At 44.9% G+C, this 15087-nt stretch overlaps 1 protein-coding gene and 1 non-coding gene across 2 annotated transcripts in view; one reads left to right on the forward strand and one right to left on the reverse strand.

The window, feature by feature from the left end:
* PHF20 (PHD finger protein 20) overlaps nucleotides 1-15087 on the reverse strand; it is a 177071-nt gene that overhangs the window by 12828 nt on the left and 149156 nt on the right. Inside the window, exons 14-15 of the mRNA XM_030826717.1 lie at nucleotides 10283-10382; nucleotides 6353-6548 (exon numbers count right to left, since the gene is read on the reverse strand). Coding sequence (XP_030682577.1) covers nucleotides 6353-6548; nucleotides 10283-10382 — 296 coding nt within the window. The remainder of the gene's footprint in view (nucleotides 1-6352; nucleotides 6549-10282; nucleotides 10383-15087) is intronic.
* LOC115838193 lies at nucleotides 9477-9582 on the forward strand. The gene has a single exon (XR_004033222.1). It is a non-coding gene; the product is annotated as a U6 spliceosomal RNA (small nuclear RNA).

Below are 15087 nucleotides of genomic sequence, written 5' to 3' on the forward strand. Positions count from 1 at the left end.
GACTCTTTAGATAATAACTCTTTCAACCAATTGCCAATCAGAAAATCTTTGAATCTACCTATGACCTGGAAGCCCACCCACCCCTCAAGTTGGTCTGCCTTTCTGGACCCAACCAACGTACTTCTTATATGTATTGATGTCTTATGTCTCCCTAAAATGTGTGAGACCAAGCTGTATGTAGCCTGACCACCTTGGGCTCATGTTCAGGACCTCTTGAGGGTGTCTCACAAGTCAAGGTCCTCATATTTGGCTCAGAATAAGTATCTTCAAGTATTTTACAGAATTTGACTCTTTTTGCCAACACCATCAACCACTGAATTTCATAACAAGTGAATTAATGGTGGTAAAGTGCTCTTCAAATGTGACTTACTAAAAATAACCTTAACTTATTAATAAACAGTCACAATGATCCCAGCATGTAATGGCATTCGATTACAAAAATGCAATGATTACCCAGGGGTTAAAAAAAAAAAAATCAACTGTCCTTTATGTATAGGTCATTAATGATAAAGCTTCTAAAAACTATTCTGAAACTTTGTTCTCACCATTCCAAAGAAAAAAGTTTGTTATTAAAGAAAAGAACAGGGATTCTTATCCTTTTTAGGGCCACAGACTCCTGTGAGCATCTACTGAAAGCTGTGCCTCCATGTATGTGCACATAAAATGCTGTGGATGCCTTCCTGCACCTTCCTGTGAAAGTGGAAGTGGTCATATACATGAAAGCATAGAGTGATGTTACAGAACTAAAATTCTGCTCCCAAGGGCCTGCAACTATCCCGTCTCAGCTCTGCCACTCCAGCAATCCCATACCACTGCTAGCCACTGAGGAAGAGGGGAAACAATTGGCATCAATTGTTTGGGACACCTCCAGACAGGGTATCAGCCTGTCCCAGGAGCCTACCCAGGACCCAGACACACCACTAAAATCACAACTACTCAAGGGAAATGGGAGTCATTGTTAACTTTCAGGTCCACTACCTGTTAACATGGAACACACGAGCCATAGTACAGACCTGCTCTTTATTAAAAAAACCATTAAAGTCTTTGCTTCCTCCCACCTACAATTTTCATCCTTTCAACTGGGATCTGAAGGTGCTACTCCTCACAAGCATGACCCTGCCATTTCCTTGTAAGCCCTGTCAATCATGAAGAAGGTAAGCACAGCCATCCAGGCCATGTTTTTTATGATGACAGATGCTCTGAAGTTACTCCCAGTTTTATTGTTCGTCTTTGAAAATAAATTCACCAGGTCACTGGGGAACAATATTTCTGAGAATAAAGACCCAGAGCCCATGACAACAGAGACCATACATGAATACAGAGACATACTGGGGCCACCTTCCCCTTTCCCAGGATCTTTTCTCCATCTGTAGTACCAAGATCTTCCTATGCCCTCTTCTGAATTGCTAGAAGACAGATTTAATTCTACTACAAACAAAGTCATTTCTCTAAAGATGGAGGATCTAGATGAGGATTCAGTAGGGACAAGGGGCTAGGCACAGTGGCTCACGCCTATAATCCCAGCACTTCAGGAGGCCGAGGCAGGCAAAGCACTTGAGCCCAGGAGTTTGAGATCAGCTTGGGCAACATGGCAAAACCCAGTCTCTACTAAAAATATGAAAACTAGCCAGGTGCGGTGGTACATGCCTGCAATCCCAGCTACTGGGGAGGCTGAGGCATAAGAATCGCTTGAACTCGGGAGGCAGAAGTTGCAGTAAGCCGCGATTGTACCACTGCACTCCAGCCTGGGTGACAGAGTGAGACCCTTGTCTCAAAAACATAAAAAAGAAAGGGCAAGGCTTCAGAATATGGGCCAGGGCCAGGAACACTGGCATTTCAGTAAGAAAAAAGAGAACAGCATCTGACAAAACCCTCAAATGAAAAGAAATGCAGGCGCCTATAGTCCCAGCTACTCAGGAGGCTGAGGTGGGAGGATAACAATTATTATTTTTATAAAGTTCAACCCTATTAAGACTGTTGAGAAGAAAATAATAAAAATAAAAGAAATATGAGCTAGACACAGTGGCTCACACCTATAACCCCAGCACTTTGGGAGGGCAAGGCAGGTAGATCACTTGACCAGCCTGCGCAACACAGCAAGACTCCATCTCTAAAAAAAAAAAAAAAATTTTTTTAAAGAAACATAGCAAAGTTTACAATCAGGAGTAGCCTCTGAGGTTTCCCAGGCACTCACGTGGAGCACCATCCACCTACTTCATTTAATTGCTGCCATCTCATTAAAAACAAACTCATTTGGTTTATATGGGGTTAAGTTTTCCTGTTTTATGAAATGTGAGGAAATAGCTAGTCTCTGACATCCAATCCAGGGCAGTCATTTGATTCAGTTCACCTCAACAGATTCTCTCACAGCAACTGCTAATCGCCCCAGCATCCAATCTCTCCTTCTCCTTTTATCCCCACTCCCACCCCTACTCCTAAGTATAAGCAGGGCCTGTGGCCACCTGCCCAGCCTGCCCTGCCATTAGGCCTGTCCATGAAACTATTTGCCCTCCCTCTTCTTTCTCTCTTTTCCCCCTCCTGGGGACTGGGGTAGAGCTGAGGTGCAGGTGAAACTGCTTCAACCATGCAAATGGGGGTATCCCAAGAGAATGCCAGAGCAATAAGACAAAAGGAACCTAAGACCATGCAGATAAGGGGAACCCTAAGAGAATGCTGGAGCCGTAAGACAGAAGGAAACAAGGTTCCCAACCCCACGGATGGAATCCTGGAGAAAAGTCTCCTACCTAGCCTAGATCCCTGCCTAGCCTTGAACCATTCATTTATATGCGAAAGAAACTTCTGTTTTGTTTGAGCTTCTATGTGGGGAGTCCTTGTTATAGCAGCTCAGCTTTTACCCAAACCAAAGCAGACCCGTGTTGAATGTTCCCTCCTCCACCAACTTTGTCACGCAGATCTTGAAGCCAGGCCTCTATGTGCCAGAGAGCACAAGAGGAAGCAGATTCCCATCTCGCCATCTCAGGGCCCTGATACTCCACTCTCCCTGACACCAGGCCTCCTCTAGGACAATCAGCACAAAGGAAATCCTATCCAGGAGCAGCCTATCAAGTTTTAACTCACTCATGGCACTAGTCTGCCACTGTTTACAACTTAAATAAAAGCAGTCCCTGACACAGACTATACTAAAACCAAAAGAAAGCTCACAAGGTCACACAGTATCACATAGAGAGACAGTTAGAAAAGTACCTGACAGAGCCAGGATTTGGATTCTAGTCCAGGCTCCACCCATGGAAACCATGGAAGAGGCCTACCCCACTCAAGGCCCTGTTGCTGTATTTGGTAAAGTAGGGTAGGTTATAACAGCCAAGAGACTGACCGGGCGCAGTGGCCCACGCCTGTAATCCCAGTACTTTGGGAGGCCAAGGTGGGCGGATCACTTGAGGCCAGGAGCTTGAGACCAGCCTGGCCAACATGGTGAAACCCCATCTCTACTAAAAATACAAAAATTAGGCCGGGTGCAGTGGCTTACTCCTGTAATCCCAGCACTTTGGGAGGCCGAGGTGGGTGGATCTCAAGGTCAAGAGATCAAGACCATCCTGGCTAACACGGTGAAACACCGTATCTACTAAAAATACAAAAAAATTAGCCGGGCGTGGTGGCAGGCGCCTGTAGTCCCAGCTACTTAGGAGGCTGAGGCAGGAGAATGGCATGAACCCAGGACGCGGAGCTTGCAGTAAGCCGAGATCACGCCACTGGACTCCAGCCTGGGTGACAGAGCGAGACTCGGTCTCAAAAAAAAAAAAAAAATTATCCAGGTGTGGTGGTGTGTGCCTGTAATCCCAGCAACTCAGGGGTTTAAGGCAGGAGAATCGCTTGAACCCAGGAGGTGGAGGTACCAGTGAGCCAAGATCACGCCACTGCATTCCAGCCTGGGTGACTGAGTGAGACTCTGTCTCAACAACAACACAACAACAACAACAAAAAGCCAACAGACCCCAATAAGAGCCACATGTGTTTATCACAGCTTACATGAAGTTGGGTCATCTGACATATAGAATGCAACCACAAGAGGAAATTCACACTAAATTTCATTCTCTGGCCACTAAAAGCCAGAAGTCCAGCTCCAAAAGGTTTAAAGCTTTTCTGTATGAGCAAACCACCAAGAGACATTTTTATTGAGCAATCACTGTGCTAGAGAACAGGCCTGCCAACAATATCTGTTCCAGCAGCTTTTTCAATTTTACCTTTTTTACCAATCAAGAATGTTTAGAATGAGCTGAGGCAAGCCCGGGCATGGTGGCTCACGCCTGTAATCCCAGCACTTACAGAGGCCAAGACGGGCAGATCACCTGAGGTCATCTGGCCAACATGGTGAAACCCCGTCTCTACTAAAAATACAAAAATTAGCTGGGCATGGTGGCGGGCACTTATAATCTCAGCTACTCAGGAGGCTGAGGCAGGAGAATCACTTGAACCCAGGAGGTGGAGGTTGCAGTGAGCCGAGATCACGCCACTGCACTCCAGCCTGGGTGACAGAGCAAGGCTCTGTCTCAGAAAAAAGAAAAATAAAATAAAATAAAAAAAAAGAATGAGCTGAGTTGCTTGAGCCCAGGAGTTTGAGACTGCAGTGCTTGATGATCGCACCTGTGAGTAGCCACGGCACTTCAGCCTGGGAAATAAAGCAAGACTCCATCTCTCGTTAAAAAAAAAAAAAAAGGAATATTTAGCATGAAAGGGATAAACAAAGTGTGGCATACACATAAAACAAGTTATTACTCAGCCTTAAAAAGGGAGGAAATTCTTACATACGATATAACATGGACGAACTTTGAGGACACTATGCTAAGTGAAATAAGCCAGTCACAAAAAGACAAACACTATATGACTCCACTTACATGAGGTCTCTAGAGAAGTCAAATTCAGAGAGGCAGAAAGTAGAAAATACTGGCTGTCAGGGGCTTTGGGGAAAGGGAAGTGGAGAGCTGTTGCTAAAGGGTATAGAACTTCAGTTTCACCAGGGTTTTAGAGACTGGTTGTAAAACAATGTGAATGACAACTGTGCAGAACTGTACACTTAAAAATGGTTAAGATGGGGCCAGGTGCTGTGGCTCACACCTGTAATCCCAGAAATTTGGGAGGCCGAGGTGGGTGGATCACCTGAGGTCAGGAGTTCGAGACCAGCCTGGCCAACATGGTGAAACCCTGTCTCTACTAAAAATACAAAAATTAGCCAGGTGTGGTGGCGTGCGCCTGTAGTCCCAGCTACTCAGGAGGCTGAGGCAGGAGAATCACTTGAATCTGGGAGGCAGAAGTTGCAGTGAGCTGAGATCGCACCACTGCACTCCAGCCTGGGTGACAGAGAGAGACTCTGTCTCAAAAAAAAAAAAAAGTGGTTAAGATGGTAAATTTTATATTATGTATATCTTACAGCAATTAAAAACAAATAACTCAGCCAGGTGCAGTGGCTCATGCCTGTAATCCCAGCACTTTGGGAGCCCGAGGTGGGTGGATCACTTGAGGTCAGGAGTTCAAGACCAGCCTGGCCAACATGGTAAAACCCCATCTCTACAGAAAACACAAACAATTAGCCAGGCATGGTGGCATGCGCCTGTAGTCCCAACTACTTGGGAGGCTGAAGTGGGAGAATCGCTTGAACCCAGGAGGTGGAGGCTGCAGTGAGCCATGATCTCGCCACTGCACTCCAGCCTGGGCGACAGAGTGAGACTCCATCTCAAAAAAAAAAAACAAAAGAAAAACTCAGAACTGTACACCAAAACAAAAAACAAACCAAAATACACACACCATGTATTGATTCTGGTGGTGGCTTCACGGCTGCATACAATGTCAAAATTTAATGTTTTTTTGTTTTTTTGTTTTTTTTTGAGACGGAGTTTCACTCTTATTGCCCAGGCTGGAGTACAATGGCATGATCTCAGCTCACCCCAACCTCCGCCTCCCGGGTTCAAGCAATGCTCCCGCCTCAGCCTCCCAAGTAGCTGAGATTACAGGTACACACCAGCACACCCGCCTAATTTTTGTATTTTTAGTAGAGACGGGGTTTCACCATGTTGGTCAGGCTGGTCTCGAACTCCTGACCTCATGATCCGCCCGCCTCGGCCTCCCAAAGTGCTGGGATTACAGGCATGAACCACCATGCCTGGCCTCAATGAACTCTTAAAATGGATGAACTTAATTATATGTGAGCTATTACTCAATAGTTTTGTTTTTTTTTTTTTTAAAGAATGTTTATCCTGTAACTGATAATTTTTAGTAAAGGTCTCAAACTCAGTTTTATGATTTGGTTGCTTTGGTAGCTTTCTAATTTCTCAGATTTACCCAGCCCCCAGACCATGCCAAACCAGACTGCTCCCAGCACTGCAGGTGCCACACTTACTGCAAGATGCTCATCTTGAGCTGCAGGCCATGCAGAACCTCAATCACTCTCTGCACATCACCAAGAAGCTGGTGGGTGGCCACGATCTTCTTGGAATTCTGATGGGAGTAGTTCTCCTCTAGAAATGCCAGGCCATGCATATGTCCCCTGCTCAGCCACTCCTTGTCATACCAGTACTTGAAGCCAGGCCTCTGACCTACAGCAGTGACAACAAGAGGGTTAAAACATAGCCTGAAGGAAACCCAGGCCATTTCATCACTCTCACACAATTATCATACCAACTACTGGAAGAACAGATTAGTATATTCATTTTGTTCATTTATTCATCCAGTGTACATTTTCTTGGCACCTACAATATGCTGGGCTCTCTATTCGGCAGTGGGGATAACGTAGTGAATAAGGCATGTACTTCCTCATTTCCTGGAACTGGCCAGAGGTGAGCTGGGCACCTGGATTATCTCTAAATTTAAATCATAATATTCTCTCCCCTACTTAAAACCTTCCACTGCCTCCTCCTGCTCAAAGGAGAATTCCCAAAGCCCTAACTCTCTAACTCTGGCTTACTGAGGCCCACAGGACCCAGTTCCTTCCTGTCTTCCCCTCCATACCCTTACACTGGCCTCATTTCAGTTTCTGAAACACATCAAACTCTTTCCAGCCTCAAGACCTTCACTTGCGCATCCCTTCTGTCTGCAGCACTATTCCCTAAGCCTTTGCAGGGTTGGCTCCTTACCACCTCCTCAGAAAGGCTTTTATTTTTTTTCCTTTTTTGTTGACAGGGTCTCACTCTGTTGCCCAGGCTACAGTGCAGTGGCATGATCATGGCTCACTGCAGCCTCAACCTCCCTGGGCTCAGGTGATCCTCCCACCTCAGCCTCCCGAGTATCTGGGACTACAGGTGTGCACCACCATGCCTGGCTAATTTATTTTTCTCTCTTTCTTTCATTTTTTTGATGGGGTTTTGCCATGTTGCCCAGGAGTGGGGCCTTCTGCTACTTCCCAAAGTTGAGAACATCATCAGTGCCTCAAGTCATCTTATCAATTTTCCTGTCACGGCATTCATTACTACCTTACACAGTCTTGTTTACTTGTTTTAACTTCTGTTTCTGGCTCCCAACCCAGCTAAGAGCCTAAAGAGTGGAACTATCTTGTTCATGGTTGTATCCCCAGTGCCTGGCAAAAGGCATCTTGAATGGACTTACCAAATGAATGGAAAGATGCCTCGAGTCCCCCTGCAAATGTATCTTCTACCACCTAACTCAACAGATGATCAGGCCCCTTCCCTTCTCTGTACCTGTTACCCATTCATTAGAACGACATAGGAACTGGATGGCTTCAGCCATCCTATTTGTTACAGGGCTCCTTAGGAAGGACTGAAAATATAAGCACATGTGACTTATCAACATGACCTGCTCCAAAGTCCCAGGGAAAAGCTTTCAACCAGACTGTTGTTCGACTGTCAATATCTATAAAAACCCTGAAACACCCAGGTGATTCCTATTAAGGTCTTTGAGCTACTTCTGGCTTTACTAATACACATGGTGGGGATACACCTTGATTCTGTGAAAAATATTTTTTTTTTTTTTTTTTTTTTTTTTTTTTTTTTTTTTTTTTTTTTTTTTTTGAGACAGAGTCTCGCTCTTTCACCCAGGCTGGAGTGCAGTGGCGTGATCTCGGCTCACTGCAGGCTCCGCCCCCCGGGGTTCACGCCATTCTCCTGCCTCAACCTCCCTTGTAGCTGGGACTACAGGCGCCTGCCACCTCGCCCGGCTAATTTTTTGTATTTTTAGTAGAGACGGGGTTTCACCGTGTTAGCCAGGATGGTCTCGATCTCCTGACCTCGTGATCCGCCCGCCTCGGCCTCCCAAAGTGCTGGGATTACAGGCGTGAGCCACCGCGCCCGGCCGAAAAATATTTTTAAGTAGCCTTTAAAAGACGAATCTGTTAAACTTTTGGTCCAACCCTCTGCAGAGTCAGTCTATAAATGTAGACCCTGTGGCAGACATGCTGTGCTCAGTTCAAGGAAGAGTCTATTCACAGTATTGGCGATTAAAGTCGTAGAAGTTCAGTAAGTGCACAGGATTTGATGAAGATGGTGTGTGTGACTTCTAAAGACGGAAAAGTAGAGAGCAAGACACGGTAGGGAAAAAAAGATTTTTAAAAGGTATGCTAAGGAGCCTTCAGGATTATATGGGGGAACCCCAGAGGCAGCTGCTGCAGGCAGTGCCTAGAGCAGCAGGATTCAGAGCTGCACTACCTGTTTTACAAGGCAAAGGTATGAGACAACTGGTTCTCACCGCCTGTCTGGCATTAGCTGGTGGCGTGATCTTGGGTCAGTCATGTCCCTTCTGGACTTGTTTGCTCACCTGTCAAATCTTCTGATTATTCTTTCCTTTGGATAAAGGGACAAGTGGAGGCAGATGCTTCTAGGTCTATGGACTCATTTAGTACAAGGAGACAGTGTCACAACAGAGGCCTTCAGGCCCAGAGGGGACCTGCTTGCTCTTAAATGAACTGGTGGCCAGTCCCCCACTAGACAACCAACAAAATCAAGAGATCTGGCTCTGCAAACCAGTTCTAATTCCAATTTGCTTTATGAGGAAAGTCAATTGTATCCTCAAGGATCAATTTCTTCCTCATAAGCAAAACTGGCAGTAGGAGAACCAGGCCCACCTCATCGGACAGAAAGGAGTAACGGAAGCAGAGGCTTTCAAGCACTGTATAGCTCTAAAGGAATCAGGGGACTAGAGCTGAGGGAGAACCTTACAGGTGTTAATGGGAGACAATGTCACCATCCCATGGAAACCAAGACAATGAACTGCATATTTACAATCTACCCCTTCTAGAAAGGAGCAATCAAGAGCCACAGGTGACCCCTATAGCCATGGAACTAACTGATCCTGCTAAGGAATTAAGTCACTGCTCAGGGTGGCAACAGGCTCTACCCAACCATGCCTTCCTCCTTCCCCTCAAGGGCATTTCTCCCTTCACGATGGCAATGATATGATGAAGGGCAGATGTTGCCACAGGGGGCAAAGGCAAGTTTCTAACCCTCCAATAGCCCCCAAAAGCCAAAGACAGAGCCCACACGCCCATCCTCATGAGTCCTCAAGAAAAGGAAAAGGTGCCACTTCGGCAGCACATACACTAAAACAGGAACAATACAGAGAAGATTAGCATGGCCCCTACACAAGGATGACACTCAAACTTGTGAAGTTTCTACACTTTTCTACAGAGCTTCAATCACGCAGGATGAAAGTTCTAGAGATCTGCTGTACAACATTGTGCTTATAGTTATTAACAACAATACTGTATTGTAAACTTAAAAATTTGTTGAAGGTAGATCTCATGCTGGTTTTTTTTTTTTTTGAGACAAAGTTTTGCTCTTGTTGCCCAGGCTGGAGCGCATTGGCATGATCTCGGCTCACTGCAAACCTCTGCCACCTGGGTTCAAGCGATTCTCCTGCCTCAGCCTCCCAAGTAGCTGGGATTATAGGCGCCTGTCACCATGCCCAGCTAATTTTTGTATTTTTAGTAGAGACGGAGTTTCACCACATTGGCCAGGCTGGTCTCGAACTCCTGATCTCAGTTGATCTGCCCGCCTTGGCCTCCCAAAGTGCTGGGATTACAGGCGTGAGCCACTGTGCCCGGCCTCATGCATTTTTTTTAAACCATAATTAAAGAAAAGGAAAAGTTCTAGCTCAAGGCCAGGCCTTCCACTAGGTGGGCCCCTTCACACATGTGCTCTTATTGCTACGTTCAGGATAGCTGGCCACCAGGCAGGACAGCAACAGAGGCGAGGAGGAGCTGGAGTATAGCCGATGCTGAAGAAATGAGTCTCAAGACCACAGACATTTAGAATGTGTCACAGCCAGCTGTGCCAAGGAAAAGGCTACATACTGTTATATCCCTGACTCCAGAAATCTCTACCTGGAGGGTCTTGGCAAACATAACAGGTGTATTTCTCGGGCACATTTTCTTCCAGTAATCCCATGCAGACCCCATGCTGCCAGCACTGGCACTCTTCACACTGTTAGAATTAAAGAAGCAACAAAAATTAAACTCAGAAGGTGTTCTCCATCCAAAAGTAAGACCCACCTGCTGAGGGGAGGGGCGTGGGAGGATAAAAGGAGACGGGAGGAAGGAGCACTCCCTCCTGACTAACGTGGAACTGAGCTGCTGCCACACATCTGGAACTGCACTGTCCAATATGGTAGCCACTAGCCACATGTGGCTCTACATTGAAATTAACAAGGTAAGCTAAAAATTCAGTTCCTCAGTCCCACGAGTGACATCTTAAAGCTGAGTTTGAATTATGGCTCAGACACTCATTAGCTGTGTGACTTTGCACAGGTTAGTTCTCCTGGGCTTTATTTTCCCCATCTGCAAAATGGGATACACAATTCTTACCCTCCTCCTGGGGCTGTTTGTGAAGATTCAATGGGTCATATGTAAAAGCTCCTATTATAGAGCCCAGCACACAGCTTTATGTAATAAGCTACTATTAATACTACTAACCACTAATGAGCAAACCAATTCACTAAGACCCCTGCTGGAGTAATCATGGGTTAATACTTTGCATTTATTCTCTCTAAACCTTACCAAAGATCACACAGCTATTGAAAGGCAAAGGTGGATGAGAACATAACCCTGAGTCGTTGCTAAGCCAGTTCTTTCAACCCAAGGCTCCACTTCCTTCCCTGAGTATTGAGGGGACAGGGGGAGAGGGCCAGAAGGCAGAGAGGGAAAGGAAGGAGTTGACAATGAGGGTGGCGCTGGGAGACATGTGGACAGCCTGAGGATAGTAGGTCTGAGAGCTAAGGGTCCAGAGGAGGGAATGAAAAGGAAAGGCGAACTCCCGAGGAGATACTAGGGCACTTCAAGCAATTCCAAACCAGGACCCTAAACCTTTAACTACCCAACCAAACAAATTAGCTCTAAAAGGTGGACAGTGAGCTTCCTGACATGACCTTGATGTTGGCCCACCAGCCTGGCCACAAGGGACTAGAAATCCAGAGCTCAGATGGTCCTCAACCACTGGGAGTCACATAGGTGCCAGCATCAAGAGGGCTTCCCTGAGCAGATATAAGGCCTTTAGGAAGTTAATCACATCAGAATCAATGTGGGCAGAGTGGGAAGACAGGCTTTAGATATCTGTTTTAGAGTCTTCAATTTATAGATGAGGAAACTAAGGCTCAGAGAAGAAATGTAAAGTGACAAAAAGGCGGTCAGTAGCAGAAAACAGACTAACAATTAAAAATGAAAGTCTGTCTCATCAATGACTTCGTGTTTGGAAAACCAGGATTCACCAAAAATGAATCAAATACAGTTCAGTTTCAAAATGATAACTTTTTTTTTTTTTTTTGAGATAGAGTCTCGCTCTGTCACCCAGGCTGGAGTGCAGTGGGACAATCTTGGCTCACTGCAACCTCTGCCTCCCAGGTTCAAGCCATTCTCCTGCCTCAGCCTCCTGAGTAGCTGGGACTATAGGCACATGCCACCATGCCCGGCTAATTTTTTGTATTTTTAGTAGAGATGGGGTCTTACCGTGTTAGCCAGGATGGTCTCGATCTCATAACCTCATGATCCACCTGCCTCGGCCTCCCAAAGTGCTGGGATTACAGGCGTGAGCCACCGTGCCCGGCCAATGATAACTTTTCTCATGTGCATGTAGCTAAAACACATTATTCCTTTAAATTAAGAAATGAATGAGAATAATAAACAAACTAAAAGATAAAATACCTAAGAATAACCATAAGCATGTATTGCCTCTCTAAAAAAAAAAAAAAATGTAAATACTATTTGAAGAACACAGAGACTTAAGTCAATGGTACAGTGCACCCTGTTCCTGGACAGCAAGAGTTAACATATGGATATCAATTATCCTTGGGTTAATTTATAAAAAGAATGTAGTCCCAGCCAGGCACAGTGGCTCATGCCTGTAATCCCAGCACTTTGGGAGGCTGACGCGGGTGGATCACTTGAGGTCAGAAGTTCAAGATCAGCCTGGCCAACATGTTTGAAACCCCGTCTCCACTAAAAATACAAAAATTAGGGAGGCATGGTGGCAGGCACCTGTAATCTCAGCTACTTGGGAGGCTGAAGCAGGTTCAAAATCACTTGAACCTAGGAGGCGGAGGTTGCAGTGAGCCAAGATCACACTACTACACTCCAGCCTGGGCGACAGAGCAAGATTCCATATCAGAAAAAAAAAAAAGTCTCAATAAAGTAATAAATTAATAGCTTTGGAACTAGAAAAAATTCTAAAATTCACAGCTGGGAAATGTGTGAAAAAGAAAGAGCAATAAGGAGACACTAGCCATACCAGATATTTTTAAAATATTATAAAGGTACAATAATTAAAATAGAATTGTACAAGCAAATATACAGACAGATGAATCACTGGAAGAGAGAACCAGAAAAGGATTCAAATGCATTTAGAAATGAAGTAAATAAAGGTGGCATTTCAAACAGTGAGGTATGGTATTAGTACAATGGGGAGTCATAGTTCTCACTATATACCTGGCAAAATTGCAGGTGGATCAAATATTTATATAGCTTAAAAAAAAAGAAAAATGGGCCAGGCGCAGTGGCTCTTACCTATAATCTCCGCACTTTGGGAGGCCGAGGTGGGAGGATCTCCTGAAGTCAGGAGTTGGTCACCTGAGGTCAGCCCGGCCAACATGGTGAGACCTCATCTCTACTAAAAATACAAAAAATTAGCCAGGCGTGGTGGTACACACCTGTAGTCCCAGCTACTCAGGAGGCTGAGGCAGGAGGATCACTTGAACCCACGAGAGGAAGGTTGCAGTGAGCTGAAATCATGCCACTGCACTCCAACCTGGGTGACAGAGCGAAGCTCCGTCAAAAAAATAAAATAAAATAAATTAAGTAAAATAAAATATGATCCAACCATTATGCAGAAAATAAAACGGTTTTTAATTTACATATTGCTAAATGAAAAAAGATGTTAAAAACACTATACATGCGGCCGGGCACAGTGGTTTATGCCTGTAATCCCAGAACTTTGGGAGGCCGAGATGGGCGGATCACCTGAGGTCGGGAGTTCAAGACCAGCCTGACCAACATGGAGAAACCCTGCCTCTACTAAAAATACAAAATTAGCCAAGCGTGGTGGTGCATGCCTGTAATCCCTGCTACTTGGGAGGCTGAGGCAGGAGAATCACTTGAACCTGGGAGGTGGAGGTTGTAGTGAGTCGAGATCACACCATTGCACTACCCCAGCCTGGGCGACAAGAGCAAAACTCCATCACAAAAAAAAAAAAAAAAGAAAAGAAAATACTATACATAAAATGCAAACATTTGCATTTAGACAAAAAAAGAGATGGTTGCAAAGCAATGTGAATGTACTTAATATCACTGACTTGCATGCTTAAAAATGGTTATAATGGTAACTTTTAGGCAGGGCAGGGTGGCTCACACCTGTAATCCTAGCACTTTGGGAGGCTGAGGAGGAAGGATCATTTGAGGCCAGGAGTTTGAGACCAGCCTGAGAAACATAGCGAGACTCCATCTCTACAAAAAAAAATTAAAGAAATTAGCAAGGTGTGATGGTGTGTGCATGTAGTCCCAGCTACTCAGGAGGCTGAGGTGGGACAATCACTTGAGCCCAGGAGCTGGAGGCTGCTATGAGCTGTGATTGTGCCTCTGTACTCCAGCCTGGGTGACAAAGCAAGACCCTGTCTCAAAATAGGAAAATATAAAAATAAAAAGGGTAACTTTTAATGTTATGTGTATTTTACCGAAAAATTTTTAAAAGGAAAAAATACATTTGCTATTGTTTGTTTAGCCATAGAATGTTTCTGGAAGGATATATAAGAAACTGATGAGGGCTGACTCTAGGGAATGGGTAGTTGGGGATAAGGTGGGGATAAGGTATTTTTCTGTGTGCTTTCTGGACTTTGAATTATGTCAGTGCATTAGGTACCAACAAATAATATGAATTTTAAAATAACCAAAACTTTCAAATGGGCTTCTTTGTTTAAATTTTTATTTACTTAATTTTTATTTAATTTCTTGTAGAAATGGGGTCTATGTTGCCCAGGCTGGTTTTGAACTCCTGGACTCAAGCGATCCTTCCGCCTCAGCCTTCCAAAGTGCTAGGATTACGGGTGTGAGCCACAGTGTTAGGCCATTAAAATGGGCTTCTTTTTAAAACTGCTATAAAATCTTTACTGGAGTTGGGCACTTAATACATATTAATACTTATTGTTGTAGGGCAAAGGTCAGCAAACTACAGCCCATGTGCCAATGCCAGCTTGACTTGTTTTGTAAATAAAGTATTATGTGAACACAGCCATACTCATTTGTTTAGGTGTTTTTGTTTGTTTGTTTCTTGAGACAGGGTCTCACTCTATTGAACAGGTTGTAGTGCAGTGGTACAATCTCGTCTCCCTGCAGCCTTGACTGCCCAGGCTCTAGTGATCCACCCACCTCAGCCTCCTGAGAAGCTGGGACTACACGTGTGCACCATCACAATTAACTAATTTTTGTATTTTTTGTAGAGACAGGGTTTGCCATGTTGCCCAGGCTGGTCTGGAACTCCTGGCCTAAAATGATCTGCCCACCTCAGCCTCCCAAAGTGCTGGTATTACAGATGTGAGCCACTGCACCCAACCATACAGGTGAAAATTTGTTTTACATATTGCCTACAGCTGCTCGAAGAAGAATCCAGTAGGTGCAACAAGACCATATGGCCCTCAAAACCTAAAAAT

The sequence above is a fragment of the Nomascus leucogenys genome, chromosome 13 (assembly GCF_006542625.1).
Source record: "Nomascus leucogenys isolate Asia chromosome 13, Asia_NLE_v1, whole genome shotgun sequence".
NCBI classification, from domain to species: domain Eukaryota; kingdom Metazoa; phylum Chordata; class Mammalia; order Primates; family Hylobatidae; genus Nomascus; species Nomascus leucogenys.